Raw genomic sequence first — 16337 nt, 5'->3', positions numbered from 1 at the left:
GGAAGTTAACCAGTATAATAAGCAAGCGGTGAAAAGAAAAGGCAAGGAGCAGACTCAAATTGAAATACTGAAGTAATTTCTGAATAAAGTTTGGAAATCAGTGATAGTTACAGCTGTATAACTCTAAGATTTATACTTGCAATAACTAAAAGAATCACAAAGAATGATTTTACATGTAAATTCTAGATTTGCATTTGCAATCATCAAAAGAAAGCTTTATGTTCCGCACTGACAAACTCATTATCACAATATTTTCAAACAGAAACTAAAGAAGACTTGAAAAGCCACAGGCTGTATGTGGAAAAAACATGATTCAAAAGTTACACTCTGTGTACCCATCACCTTTAATACTTAACCCATATAAAGAATGATTTCAACTTCCAGAGATGACAAGGGACTAATTTGGCTTGCCAAACAAATACGTCTATTTCATAAACTCTACTCCTGTCTATTGTAAAGAATGATTTATAAAGCATAAGCTGAAAAGCTTTGATACTTAAATGTTTTCTATCACAGCCATTCAAATCCTGTCATAAAAAAACACTGCAGAGAAAGATGTTAAAGAGAACAAGAAATTTTCAAGCTTAAATTCCACCAGTCTATTATTTTGTTTAGTTAGTTATTATGCATCCAATTATTAAAACTCTGTATTTTTTATTAGAAGCAAGTCTGACAGCTGAAACCTATAGATAAGCAAAATGGGAATGTCTCCTTTAGGGTGCCCAACGATGTCTGACAAAACAGCATTTAACTACTTAAGCCAAAATCACTAAATTTCTTTTATTCTCTCTTTCCACTGAAAATAATATTTCTCTTAAATCAATAAACTTACCTGACTGATCCACATAATATTTGTTTTCATGCAAACACAATAAAACCAGAATACTCTATTTATTCAATGTACAAATATTTAATGGTCATGAAATGGAAATGCCATTTGAGAGGAGCAAGAAAGTCCCTTTGTAAAGACAAGAAATACATGGAACATTTCTAAAGTCATAGTTGGAATTTGGGAACCAGAACTGATCATTTTGGGGAAAATTCCTGACACCCAATACCTGGCTGAATTCCAGTGCTTCTGTCGAAGGTGCAAGAGAATTTCAGCCTGATCCTGGTTCTTAGATTTGCTATCACAGGTGGAAAGAAGTGCCCATAATAACAGCAGAGTTTAAACCAATGAATAAAAATAATAAGACATTACTAATGTTAAAAAAAGAGGCCATGTTAGCAAGAGATGATGTCAGATTAAGCAGCTACTTCTCCTATCGTAGGAATCATATTTTCCTATATCTAAAGTAGTTATTATAGAAGCCGAAAATTTAAGACTGAGATATCAGGTCTGCATTATTCCCCCCCTCCCTATCTAATAGTCAGATAGCCAACTAGTAGACATTATAGTGAGTATATAATAAGAAAAGATGGCTATACTTCTCCCAAAGTGTAAGATACATACCTGCAATAAATATACTCCTATGAATGTGTATACTGCTATTTTAACAGAGAACGACAAAGACATTTTCTTTACGCATTCCAAATAGATCTCACTTGTACAGTAAAAGATCAATGTTACTTTTCATGGTAACAGTCATTAGTTTTAGAAACAAATTTGCCAAGCGGATTATGTAGATGTTGTTAATAATCACCCAACTCGTCAGTTTTCCAAGCACATAGAAAGCTATTGGCTGGTTGTGGATGCCAAATAGGTTTAAGAATTCATTAAGGATTCCACTTTGAGTGACTACATACCGTACCTTTGGTCAATGAACCATCTCTAGTTTATGTTTCTTTTTAAATGGATTACTAGTTTAAGAACAACACTTCGAATATAAACACTCCAGTAACAGGCTAAGCTAAAACTGTGAATTTTCAAAAATAATTCTTAGAAAAATAAACATTAAATATCCACTTCCATATTATGAAAGAGTAATCATCACATTTTTTGGTGACAAGAATAAATTGCAGTAAGCCATTACCGTAGCCCTGCTGCTGTCCTGGATATCCCTGCTGCCCTGGGTACTGCTGCTGCTGGGGTGGATATCCCTGTTGGGGAGGTGGTCCTTGGTAAGCATCTTGCTGTTGGCCATACTGTGAATTCCCTACAGGATAATTGGAGAAGAGGAAAAAAAAAAAACTGAGAAGTTTGCTTAATTAACTTTTTTCCTCTAAGATGCATAGCCAACAACACAAGAACAAAATAAAATGCCATATTGATTTTTAAAAGTTAACAAAACAAAGAAAAAACTCAAACCAAACAGAAGGATTTCGGCCAAACAAACTGCAGTTAAAGCCAATTGTGCAAGGTTGAACTGCAGCATTTTCAGCGTCTCTGCCATACGAGCATTACATTTACTGGAACATCACAGTCATAAGATCATGACTATGCTAAATAAAATAAAAAAGACAAAATTAAAGACAGCTACAAGAGCACACACTAGCTACACAAGATCAGCAAGCTGTTTCCTAAAGGCACTAAACTTATATGTAAAATTATACATATGTAAACACACACAAGAAAAAAAAAATTGGATTGATGGATTTATGTTCAAATAGAAAATTTCCACTGAGGAAAAAATTATTTTAAAATGTTTTAGTCTTTTTATTGTTGTTAGAAATGGCAAGTCATGGTTATACATTTTAAATATTTGTAAGGAAATTATTTTGATTGTTCTAGGCTCCCTGCGACTTTCAAGACAGCCAGCAACTAGTATTCTACGAGAGCTTTGCGTGGGTAGAAGTTGTCTTATGCAAGAATTTTCGTTCCTGTAGAAGGGGATATATATGTGTATGTGTGTGAAGGTATATAGATACCTCCTTCGTAGTAATGTTGTGAGGAATCCTCATAAGGCCTATCGTAGCCTTGTTCAGGATACGACGGTTGCTGATAACCGTAATCATTATGACCTACATCAATTCGACAAGAGACAGGAAGAAACGTTAATGGCCACTGAGTGAAAACCCTAAATATATTTAAACTTTCAGATAAAATTGAAAAAAAGAAAAAGAAATGGAAATACATAAAAAATAATTTCAATTGCATTAGCCAAATATTTACCAAATGTGACTGTTTTCATATTGAGATAACGTGCAATTTTTTTTTTAAGCAAAAAAACAGTTTTAGAAACATTACACTTAGTCTTAACTCTGATAATCCTCATCAAGGAGGGAAAAAAAACTTTATCTTCAATTTAAAAAAAAAAAAAAGAAAATGAAAGCATTTAGGACTTTCACATGTAAATAACTTGAATTAAATTAGAACGAACAAAGGAAGCAATTATATTTTGTCAAACACCTGTTCTGCTGGTCGCCAATTCCACAGCATATGCTAAAACAATGCAAAATATAAAAGAGCTCCATAAGTCTTTTTCCCCTAAAAGAAACTGAAACAAATTTTTCACATTTTCTTTTAACTTGCTTAAAGTATATGTATCTCAAAGTATTTTCAGATGCAAAAATATATTGCTTAATCCTGCCATTCTAGGAGCCTTTAGAAAATATTTCTAGAGTATCACAAACACACACCTTCATAAAATTAATACTGTGTTAAGTGCTAGAGTACACCTTTAATTTTAAGGCACGATAAATTTACACCTGCAAGATGACTAGACTTTTAATGAAATCAATACTCTAGTCCTTTTAACTAAGCTGCTCAAAGAAATCGCAGGAAATAACTTTTCAGTTAGCTAAAATCTGAACTAAATTTTAGAAAAATACCTAATTAAGTAAGGAGGAATATAGTTATGAATAAATGTAATACTCGTTGCTCTAGTATTCCAATGTTCCCAAACCACCTCATAAATATCTATATTATGGATTGGCAAACTATGGTCTGCAGTCTAAACACAGCCAGTGGCCTGTTTTTGTAAAGAAAGTTTCACTGGAACACAGTCATATCCATTCATATTTTCTATAGCTGTTTTCATGCTACCACAAGAGTTCAGTAGTTTAGACTGCGACCACATGATTTGCAAAGACGAAAATATTTCCTGGCCCTTTACAGAAAAAAGTTTGCCAACCCCTAATCTACATATTTATTGACATAGTATCTGAACATAATAACAAAATATCCAATGCTGTTTAAGAAAATTAATTGTTGTTATAAATGGAATAAATACTCTATGTAAATGTCAGACAAATATATTAATACACAGCTATTCAAAACTGATACCACTGAAATTTTAAAATTCCATTATGTAATAAAATGAATTATTTATAGCAACCTTAAAGTTCTGCTATTTACAAAAATAACATCTCTATTTTGAATAGAAAGTTCATATTTATAACAATACAAATTTCACATTTCAGGAAATACTCAGGACCAAAATAACAGTGTTAAGTTCAACTCAATTACTTAAAATGTATTTTTAAAATTAAACAAAACAATCATTTATTTTCAGCAGACTTCCTAATGTATAATATTTAACAACCTAGAGTTCATTTCTTTAAAATATCTATAGTCTATAAATGTAACTAAAGTTTTTCATTAAAAAAAAAACTTAATATAATGTCTACATGTGAGAGGAAAAAGAAAAAAAAATCCAACATTCTAAATAATTCAGGGCAAGTAAAACATTTTAAAAAAATGTTGTTTTCTAACCAGAATTATCCATACATATCACTGCCACTAACAAACATATATTTTGTGTGCAAAATTCTACAGGTGAGTGAGTGCTCTGCCTGTGTAAGCAGAATCTTTGCAGGAAAAAACCAACGTCCTTATACCACTTATGCTTTATACACTGATAAAAAGTGGTGGACAAAATTATTTTTTAAATACACCAAATTATATCTTCTTGCTAGCTTACATTAGCTTCTAGTCAAATGGTCCCAACACTTTAGCTTGAAGTTCTTAGTTTGCCCAAGTTTTCTGTTAGGTAGTTTACCTTAAATACATCAAGGGAGCTTAATATAAATGAAGATTTTGGCAAGTCCTTCCAAACAAGAAAAATCTAACCACCTCTATTTGATCAATTTTATATGTTTGTATTATTTTTTCTTCAACATTGTATCATAAAGTTTTCAAACATACAGGAAAACAAAGAACTGTATGATGAAAGCCTGCTTGTATGCTTGTATTACTACTAAGCACAGTACATCTTTTACTGACCACTTTTTCACAAGCCACCTTCCCACTAAAAAATAAACATACCATTAAACTAAATAACTAAAGTTAAAATCTGGTTTCCAAATGCCTTTCTATTCTACTAACTCTATTATAAACAGCTATATTATGGATATGATTCAGTCTCTAAAATCTTTCTCAAGTACAAATGCTAATGTATATAAACATAGTTCTGTTCTTTGAGACATATGCAACATTAACTAACGTGATGAAATTTGGAAGAATATTCAAAACTATATTCTCTTCATATTTATACAATGCATAAAAGTAAACCAGTGGGTGAACTTTACGGTATATGAATTACCTCAATAAAGCTTTTATTTAAAAAAGTAAATCAGTAACACTTGCTTTGGTTCAAATGAACAATTCCAAATATAAAAGGATCCTCTTTCATATAAGAAAGGATTCCAATGACAGAACATGATTCCTGATGGTACTAATATGGAATAACCAAACAAAATATACTTTAAAATAGATTATAAACTAATGCTACCATTGATGCTTTAGATTACTGAAGTGTTTCTAAATTTGGAAGAAACACATTGTTAGTTTCTTCATTCTGATTAGAATGTTTTGAGTAGCTACCCACATTAATACTGGGCAGGGATAGAAAATGGGAAAGTTAACATTAGGAGAGATTACCATCAGGGTAATATTGCTGGTTCATGCCTTCTGGAGGACCTTGTCCACCATGACTGTACTGGTCCCCATAATAGTCTTCCTGGCCTGAGTACTGCTGTGGTGGGCCTGAAAAACCACAACCAGTCAAGATGTAAATAATTTGTTCTCCAGGTCATTCAAAGGCTTTCCGTCTAATCTGGTGTTATGAGAGATGATTTCTCAGCTGTAGGTTCCCCTCCCATGCTTTGGCATTTCAGATACTTTTGACTATTCGTATATACACACATACATAAACACACAGCAACACCACACACCACATTTCACAAAAATTAATGTTAAGACCATACATGCAATATCAAACAATACCAACTCAAAAAAACAAACATTAACTTCCTAAAAAGAGATTCAAACTGGAAGAAAATTAATTTCCTTTTTATTTTGATATTAGAGCAGTTTGAAATAAATTAGGGTTTGTTTCTGACCATATATTTAGTAACCTCTCAAAAATAAAACAGTATTTTCTGCTGTAAATTAGTAAGCTTTTGATATAAAATTTTGACGTAAACTTTTCCCAGAAAAGAGTAAGTAAAAGAAGGCTATAAACCAGGAAGTTCATATCCACTTTCTGTGACCCTTTGTACCTGCTATACCCACTGCCTTTTAAGAAAAATAATAAAATATGATTTTTAAAAATCAAGAAACAAAAAGCTCTGACTTTGCCTGTATGAAAAGTTCATTAAAATTTAAAGCCTTTCGACTACTGTTAAAAACTTTCCAAATGGAATCGTACCCTGTTGCGGTGGCCTATAGGGAGGAATCTGTCTCTGTGCCATCATATGGTTGCCCTGGTTAACTTGACCCATCATTCCCATAGGCGGCTGCTGGCCTTGGTAATGCTGCCCACCTCCCTGAGGCATGTTGTACTGCTGAGAAGGAGGCTGCTGGTGCATCATTGGACCTGAAAACAGACAAAACATTATGCACGTAATTTTTTGCATATAATTTTAACATCTTAAGAGAAATACAAAAATCTTTTGTTATCATATAATCCCTAAACTATATAACTTATTGCAAGATAAACTGACTTCAAGTAATAAAAACAAATCTTTGAACTACAGTTCCCATGCCTAAAATAATCTGCAAACAAGGGAAAACAAGTAATCCATGGTAGCTGATTCGAATTCCACTGGAGGAATACTGTAACAATTTCTAAAAAAACAGAGTGGATACGATATATGAACATCCTGAATGTATATATTTTTTTATTATGTACTATATAGTATTTATCTATGCAATTTTTCTAGGAAAGACAGAATCCTTATGCTACATAAGAAAATATGCCAAAACAAAGTAAACCACAAAATCACACAGCAAATCAGTAGTCGAACTAATGGAAAGAAATCTAATTTCAGTGTATCCATTTTTTTTTTTCCTTTTGCAATGCCCAGTCATTATATAATGGTAGACAGGGAAACTACAAACACAAAAATTTAAGGGTCTTCTTTCCTTTTTCCAACTTTAAGATTTATAAACTAAAAAGGTCTTCCTGAAATCAAAAGGCTATACAATGCTTCTTAATAAGCTCCAACACACACATACACAATCAAAAACACCTAGGCAGAGAACTACAATAAGCCATAGACTTAGAAATCAGAACTCTGCGGTTTCCAAAGCGAGTAACATCGAGGTAGCCCAACTACCACTGCTACAGTTACCACACTGGCAACAGTAAAAATATATCACGTGATACAATGAACAATGGCCATCAAGTTCTGTGTTGTCATGTAAACATGTACGCAGCTCCCCAGAGGCTCACCAGGCTAAGTCATGGCGTGGGGAGCTCATCATTCTACCACTATAACCATTACTGCCTGACGAGTACGTATGAGTCATCCCCCAGTTTACTGCCTAAATAGCTACATACTCCCCCCCTTTACTGACTCGGGGAAAATTTAAGAAGAAAGTACAAAAGGCAAAGAACTAGAAAACTTTTACAGGCAAAACTGCCCAGATGAGCCAAAAGCTCATTATTTATATAAACATTCAAAACAAAACATTCCCACCTCTATAAATATGTTGCTGACCTACAACAGCAGCAACAATGTAAGCAGAAAGAACTCACTCTTCTCCGGTTTGAAGAACTGGTTATCTAAAGAAGCATTTTATCAGAGCTAACTTTTTCTCCTACTTGCCTTCTTCTGTTCTTCTACTTCTTTTCAAATTCCTTTTTCCTTCTAATTTTGTCATAAATATAAACCTTTCAAAGGTTACTCTGGGACTTTTTTTTTCAACAATAAACTCTTAATAGTAGGGATAAGGTGGCTCAGTGGAGAGTGGAGGGGAAGAGAACCTGACACAGAATGCACTTAACACTACCAGACACGCTTTCACACTTATTTAATGTAAATCACTAACAACTACCAAAGGTAAGGATCCTAATTTTCAAGTTTTTAGCCAAAGAATCCAAAGATCAAGATCATATAAGCTAATAGATATCAACTGGGAATCAGGCAAAACTCAAGTTTGATTTCAAAAGCACATTTATTCTACTGTTCTTCACTGCCTCTACTGAAGCTATAGCAAATGTAGTAGTTCAGAAACAAATTACGCAATTTAAAAAGTTCCAAAACACTAACTACTTTAACTGAGGTTACAATTTTTAAAATGTATTCTGTATATAATAAAGTACTGAATACTAGCATTCATAATATAGTAGGCAGCATGATTGGCCATTTATAGAATTCATTTTTAGTAAATGAAGGTTTTGCCTTGTCTTTCTTCTCCATCACTGATTAAAGACCTCTTGTCTTAACAGAAGATAACTATAAAATTAAAGCATATAACATGCACTGGAAGCAAAATTAAAAATAAAGGAGAAAGAAAGCAAAAACACAATAGCTGGGGGAAAATCCAAAAGGATACAATAACAACAAAATTCCAAGCTCTGCTGTAAAGGAGAAAAGTAATTCTAGTTTTAAGCCCTAGACAGAAAAGACCATGCCACTTGTGCTTTATCTTTGGGGACTGTCAGCACTTCCAATCCCAAAGAGCTCAATTACCACCCTTCTTTTATTCTCTGTCACTTCTCTCCCTCTAAGGATCCCTGACATCATTCAAGATCAAGCCTAAAACGGCAGAGAATGGAGGAGGAGAGCACTGCTAAAACATGGTACTTTTCATCTTTTCCCTTGAAGGCTTATCCATTAAAAAAAAATTACGACTTCAATTCTGATTGTTTAGGAAGCATATTATTTTTCTTATGATAATGAAATATGCTACACTGGCAAATAAATGTATGTTATCCCTTGCGATACTAATGGAAATAAGAGACATAAATCTCAAAAGGTTACCCCCAAAATAAGTTCTAAAAATTTGTGCTACAGAGTGAAGATTATAAAATAAGTCTATTAAAATCACTTTCTACAAACCGTGACCTCACACATTACTGTATGCTTAAAAGTTACTCTTTATCTTTTACATAAATCATTCTGATGCTAAGATGAACTAAAAAGTGTGATACAAAGATCCTACTAATGTCTTAATTATCTATAATATGCTTTTGTAAAAGTGTTTTAAAAGGACATGTAACAAATGTACATCACCACATTATTTCTTTCCATTTTGAGCTTCACACCCTAACAGATATTCTATGGAAACAATGTCCTATATCTTAAACACATGTAAAATATTCCCAAATCACCATATTTTACATTATTGGAATTCTTTGCTCCAATGAGACAGTTAATACGTAGTTTTGTCTCAAGTTACTCGTTCAAAAAAGAATTTTTTTAAGACTCAACTATAAAGATAACAATAAGCTTTGCACAGCAACGGAGACCCAACGCAGCCAAAAATAAAATAAAATAAATTAATTTAAAAAAATAAGGTTTAAATAATCTGTGAAGAATTTATAACTACATAATTTTAAAAATTCTATATACATATAAATATATACATACATGCATATATATTCATATCTTGAGATGCAAACCAATACACTAAAACTCTGTAAATCATGCCATTAATCTATGAATTATTTTAAGTGAAGGTTAAAAATGACAGCTAACAGTTAATGAGCACTTATTACGGGCCAAGCATTAAGCTAAGAGCTTTTTTTTTTTCCTTGTTGCGGAGCACGGGCTCTAGGCGCGCAGGCTTCAGTAGTTGTGGCACATGGGCTCAGTAGTTGTGGCTCACGGGCTCTAGAGCGCAGGCTCAGTAGTTGTGGCGCACGGGCTTAGCTGCTCCGTGGCATGTGGGATCTTCCCGGACCAGGGCTCGAACCCGTGTCCCCTGCACTGGCAGGCGGATTCTTAACCACTGCGCCACCAGGGAAGCCCAAGTTAAGAGCTTTATGTCTATTATTATTCTCCTCAAACCCTATGAAACATGTAGTATTGTTATCAACTTCACTTTACAAGTAAGAAAACTTAAGGCATACAAGCATTAAGAACCTTACCTAAAGTTGCATAGCTAGGAAACGGTGGTGAGAACTCTAAAGCCATGCTCTTAACCATTATGTGTACCTCTTCTTCGAAGTCAAATCATACTTCTCCCATGTAATATCTCCCAGGAAAACAGTTCTATGTAACATCATCACTCTAATAATAAAATCCTAGAATACAAGAAGTTTCTTCACTTCATCAATTATCTCTGTTATAGTGACCACGAAACCACGTAGATAATACCTACTCCAAGCCTATTTTCTTGTCCATATTTCATCATCTACTGCTCACATTTTACTACTTGTTCCTTAACCATTCAGTCTCAAACTAAACCACTTACAGCTCTCATTTGAATGTATTACTAATGGTTTATTTGCAAGAAAAAAAATCCCTGTATTCCAGTAAATTCAATTAGCTCACCCACCTATTAAATAGCCACTTAAAGCGAATAGGATTCTTTACTTACCAAAAACGTACATCTGTCCTCATCAAGAGTTTTAAGCAGTTCACAATAAGACATTTAGATATAACACCAAGGATAAAAGAACATGAGCCAAGTAACTAAGAAAATCCCAGCAGCTTAGTAAAGTCACTGTTAACTAGTACAAACTTAGCTGAATTTCCTAGAAATCAATGAAGAATTAGAACCATGATAGATTTTATCTAGTAAAAAGAACAGTTCATTAAGAGATACAAACTTTTCATAACATGAAGTTTTTAGAGAAATCTCATGAAAGTATTAAAAAGTACTGAAACATAATAGTATCAATCAATAACTTTTGTTATTGTTAGTTTCTTCAGTAGCACAGACCATCCTTACATGTACTTCCTTACAGTAACTATTTCTTAAGGCTGTGATTTTCAACTGTGGGTGATTTTGTCCCCAGGGGACATTCAGTAAAGTTTGGAGCCATTTTTGGTTGTCGCAAGTGGTGTAGGGGGTTGCTACTGTCACCTAGTGGGTACAGGACAGAAATACTGCTAAATATCTCACGATGCACAGGACAGGCCCCGACAACAAAGAATTATGCGGCTCAAAATGTCAATAGTGCTGAGTTAAGAAGTCCTGGATTCTCAAGGGCATAATCCTAAATCACAGACATCTCTACAAACTAGTCTGAGAATTAGATTATGTATTCAGTTTTCTGGTGATTGAAAATTGGAAAAGGGATGTGTCGTGGCTTAATAAATCCAGCAAAGTAAAAAGCTAGGCAATTTCTTAGCCAACTTCTCTTAATAGTTTCAACTATACTATACAATAATATTAATTCGAAAACAAAGTCACTGTTAAACATCTATTGTAGACTGAAAGGCATTCCAAAAGCTCTAGATTTATGGGACACAAGTGACAATCTGTTGTGAAAGTAAGGTCCTATCTTGGCCAAGTAGAAAGCCATGGAGATGGGCTATATTAGAACATATAGCTTTGTGTCACTTAGCATGAAAGCTGAAAAGTTATGAACCATCAGGTACAGAAGAAATGATCCTGCCTAGAAAAAACTTCTGAGGGAATGGACTGTAAATAAGTATGAACTTGGAATGTTTGTAAAATGTAATTTCTAAAATTTACCCCTAGAGATTCTGATTTAGCAGGTATGGGGTGGAGCAGACAAATCTTGTTTTAACAACTACCCCAGATGATTCCGATCCCGGTAGTCTTAGGATCACACACTGAGCCAGAGGTGTAATGGAAAAAAAGTAACCAATTGTCCCCTTTTACCATAAAAGCAGCCAGATTATAGTTCATGCAAAATGGTTAAACTGGATTAGAACTGCATCCCATAAGGGCACCTAGGATGTTAGCTATAAAATGAATCCCAAGGAGTAAATGTTACAAATACGTCAAAACCCAGTGAATGATACACTTAAGATTGGTGCACTTCATTGCGTGTAAATATTACCTAAAGAAAAAACGATTAAAAGAAAAAAGAAAAATTTTTAAACGTTGAGCTCTAATGATACACAGACTAAAGTATTCATGGGTAAAGTGTACTAATAATCTGCGAGTTACTCTGAAATGCATTTTGAAAAAGAAGATGCTATTAATGGATGAGTAGATGGATGGGCAGATAGACAGTTAAAAAATAATTCAACTAGAAAACGGGCAAAAGACACGAAGAGACATTTCACTGAAGAGGATATAGAGATGGCAAATAAGCACATGAAAAGATGTTCAGTATCAGCAGCCATTGGGGAGATGCAAATTAGGACCACAAGGAGATGCAGTCTACTACACACGTTTAGAACAGCCAAGATAAAAAAGAAAAAAACTGACAATACCAAATGCTGGCAAGGACTTGGAGAAAGCAGATCTCTCACACATTGCTGGTGGGATGGTAAAATGGTAGTTACTTTGGTGATCACTTCGGCAGTTTCTAAAAAAACTGAATATATAACTTATCATATGACCCAGCAATAGCACTCCTGGTTATTTATCCCAGAGAAATGAAAACTAATGTCCAAACAAAAACATTATCATGTACACGACTGTTCAGAGCATCTTTATTTGTAAAAGCCAAAAACTGGAAACTGAAATGTCCCTCAATAGATGAATGGTTAAACAAACTGTGGTACAGCCATAACAGGGAATACTACTCAGCAACAAAAAGGAATGAACAACTGATACATGCAACAAGTTGAATAAATATTAATCATGCTGAGTAAAAAAAGCCAATCTCAAAAGGCTGCACACTGCATGATACCATTTATGTAGCATTCTGAAAATGACAAAATAATAGAAATGAAGAGAAGAGCAACAGTGGTTGCCAGGGCTTAAAGATGACTGCAAGGAGGATACACAGGATCTCTCTGTATTACCTCTGCAACTTCCCGTAAACCTATAATTATTTCAAAATAAAAAATATTTAAAAATGAGTCATAATGAAACTAAGTTTATAATCTGTTGAATAGAAATTCATCTGGATTCTGTCTCCCAAACCTGAAAGGTTTTGGTATAACTGACAATCATCTGTTTTCTCTGACAGTACCTGACAGGTTCCTTCTTTGGTTCATTCGTGGAATGACAGCCAATGGATGACAATACAACAGACAAGGATGCTAGTTCTCTAATTTGTTACAGCAGCGGGAAATCTAGCTAATCTATCAGTTAACAAATAGGATAAAACAGTGAACAAAACATGACACAGTTCCTGAATTCACAGAACTTGAAGAGTCTAGGGAAAAATAATTAAACAGATATTTACAAATAATTATGTAATTACAGGTACTCAAACTGCTGCTACAAAGAGCCTAAGTACAGGTTACTTACTATCCATAAGTGGACTGTACCCTGTCTGTGGAGTAATGTAAAACTTACAGTGCAAGATTATACAGGTGATTTTATTTTATGCTCTATGCTTCTCCTTCTTTTCCAAATTTTTCATATTAAATATTTTATAACCAGAAAAATGTCATTCAGTGGGGGAAAGATTACAATCTTGAAAAACCCATCCAATATAGGAATAATGATCAAATGTTTAAACAAAGCATCTAGTCTGAACTACAATGTAATGGTTGTGTATACCTAAACTGTAACAAAAAGAAACTTGCGATATTACCACTGTTGATTTACCAATTTTAACAGTGAAGAAAGATGAGTGTATGCACAATTCTTACTCATTCAAATCCACTATGCAGGTACACATGATATTTCTATGGAATAAAATATTTGAAATCTTTCATTTGTAGATATTCTATGTTGTACCTGAAATTCAGTATAATATCACAGTGCTTTTTTATATTGAAGATTTACTAAATTTATTAAACTGAGGATTCCTAAAGCTCCTGAACCTGGTTGGCGGGAGCTTTGGATCATGCCCAGAGGGACCAGAGACTGGAGACTGAGATAGACACCGTGAGCAATCAATCAATCAATCAACCAATCAATCAAATCTACATAATGGAGCCCCAATATAAACTCTGAACATTGAGGGAGGCTCGGGTGAATTCCCCTGGTTAGCAATACTCTGTGTGTACTGTCACACACTGGACCAGGAGAGCAAAGCAACCTGACTGCATGAGGAAAGAAACTCTGCATTCATATGTCTTCTGGATTTTTCCCTTGGCTGATGTTAATCTGTATCCTTTCACTGTAATAAATCGTAACTCTAAGTATAACAACTTTTAGTGAGTTCTGTGAGTCTTTCCAGCAAATCACTGAACTTGAGAGTAGTTTTGGGAACCCTAGACTTGTAACTTCTGTCAGATATGAAGCCAATCTTGGGGACTGTTCCCTGTAACTCTGCAGTTGGCTAGACTCAGAGGTGATGGAAGTCTTGGGGACTTTGACCTCAATCTCCTCCCAGCAGCTCAAATACATTGCTCCTGCAATTGTCCCTTTCCTCACTCTCTTGCAGCATCAATTCTCCTCTCTCCAATGGATCATTCCTGTCAGTATACAAACATGATTTAGTATCTTCCCATCTTTAGTTCGAAAAGATGCTAGCTCCAAACTGTCATGATGTAACTGATGATTTGGAACTAGCGTCTTTTCTATAGCTTGGTAAATTGGCATAGTCCTTTTTAAGTATAGACCAACTTCCAGGGCTTCCCTGGTGGCGCAGTGGTTAAGAATCCGCCTGCCAATGCAAGGGACAAGGGTTCAATCCCTGGTCCAGGACGATCCCGCATGCTGCAGAACATCTAAGCCCGTGCACCACAACTACTGAGCCTGCACTCTAGAGCCCGTGAGCCACAACTACTGAGCCCGCGTGCTGCAACTACTGAAGGCCACGCGCCTAGAGCCTGTGCTCCGTAACCAGAGAAGCCACCGCAATGAGAAGCCTGTGCACCACAACGAAAAGTAGCCCCTGCCCACTGCAACTAGAGAAAGCCCACGTGCAGCAACGAAGACCCAACGCAGCCAAAAATAAATAAATTTTAAAAAAAGAGTACAGATCAACTTCCAACGTTTTATCCTTTGTGCTTTCAATGTTATGAAATGTCTCCAAGACTTTCCTTAATACAAAATATTTTGCTAGTCTCGCTTTCTCTGGGACATCTTCGTTCTTTCATCACAGCCCCAGTATCCTCATTTACATCAGCAAGTTCACCTTCACTGAGGACCTGCAATGCAGATCTAGAGTCTCTCAAATGGCAGCAGTGTCAACATTCCCAAGGTCAGCAATTCCTTCTGTAATTCTACTTACAAAGGACTTGGATTTATTTCCCACAGTATTACTTTTCATTTCTTTGTTAGACTTTTATCTTTGTTGGCCAAGGCCCTCTTTGAATTATCTATTTTTATAAAATAACATATATCTCTGGGAGCCAAGGAAGCAACACAACTCCATGCTGTGCTGTTATGTGTGTAACTGATGGATGCAAAGTGATCAATCACTGACAGAATCTGAAAGTGACGTGAATGGTCATCAATCATGATACTCATAAATACAGTGATTTGTGGACTGAGGAGACAGCAGCCAAGTCTGTGCTTTATGCAACTACTCACGGTTAATACACCATGGTAAGTGAACTCTGAACCATGTTGTTTGGCAACAGGTGTTATTTAACTAAATTGTGGTAACAGAAGTTCATGCATATCAGAACTTCGCAACAGCAGGCCTGCCTGTATTTCCAAAGGATGTGTTTCCTCATGCACGGAATGAGGATAATAACAGTAGCTACTAACCCAAAGATGTGTACAGCTCTGATCAGATAATAAACCACTGTATAATAAGAGTAAATATAACAGTCCTGGCTATGGTAATACATACTTTCTGCCCTTCATATTTACAATAATAAAGGTACTGAAAGAAAAATTTCCCACTACTCTAATGCCAAGCCTCTAGATCAGATCATTATCACTTGCAACTTATTAGCTAAATGAATCAAAACTTTCTTAATACTATTCAAACAAAATTAAAGCCAGAAATAAATTAGATCTTATGGTTAAAAAAGACAATAGCCAATAAACTGATCTCGAGTTTTTATTACAAAAAAAAAAAAAAACACCTTGTTTTTTCTAACTGATTTTATGTAAACTATACAATTACCGAATTAGGATTTTTAAATGCCATCATCTCACTTAATTTTACTTAAAGAAATTGAGTAAGTTAGTCAAAGATCCCACACATGGTAATCTATGGGGCCAAGACTTGGATCCAAGTCTGAAGAATTATATACCATACCTGGAACTTGTGAAATACATGCTT

At 34.7% G+C, this 16337-nt stretch overlaps 1 protein-coding gene across 6 annotated transcripts in view; it reads right to left on the bottom strand.

Annotated features, from left to right (window-relative positions):
* SS18 (SS18 subunit of BAF chromatin remodeling complex) overlaps positions 1–16337 on the bottom strand; it is an 81906-nt gene that overhangs the window by 15194 nt on the left and 50375 nt on the right. For 3 of the 6 annotated variants that reach the window (XM_082416197.1, XM_082416193.1, XM_082416195.1), the window contains exons 6-9: positions 6531–6698; positions 5762–5866; positions 2809–2901; positions 1974–2096 (exon numbers count right to left, since the gene is read on the bottom strand). In XM_082416197.1, coding sequence (XP_082272323.1) covers positions 1974–2096; positions 2809–2901; positions 5762–5866; positions 6531–6698 — 489 coding nt within the window. The remainder of the gene's footprint in view (positions 1–1973; positions 2097–2808; positions 2902–5761; positions 5867–6530; positions 6699–16337) is intronic. The other 3 variants (XM_082416192.1, XM_082416194.1, XM_082416196.1) reach the window with 3 other exon arrangements.

This window comes from Balaenoptera physalus, assembly GCF_965194825.1.
Source record: "Balaenoptera physalus genome assembly, chromosome: 12".
Classification (NCBI taxonomy): Eukaryota; Metazoa; Chordata; class Mammalia; order Artiodactyla; family Balaenopteridae; genus Balaenoptera; species Balaenoptera physalus.
The sequence above is the reverse complement of the archived record's forward strand: the minus strand, read 5'-3'. Positions and strand labels throughout refer to the sequence as shown.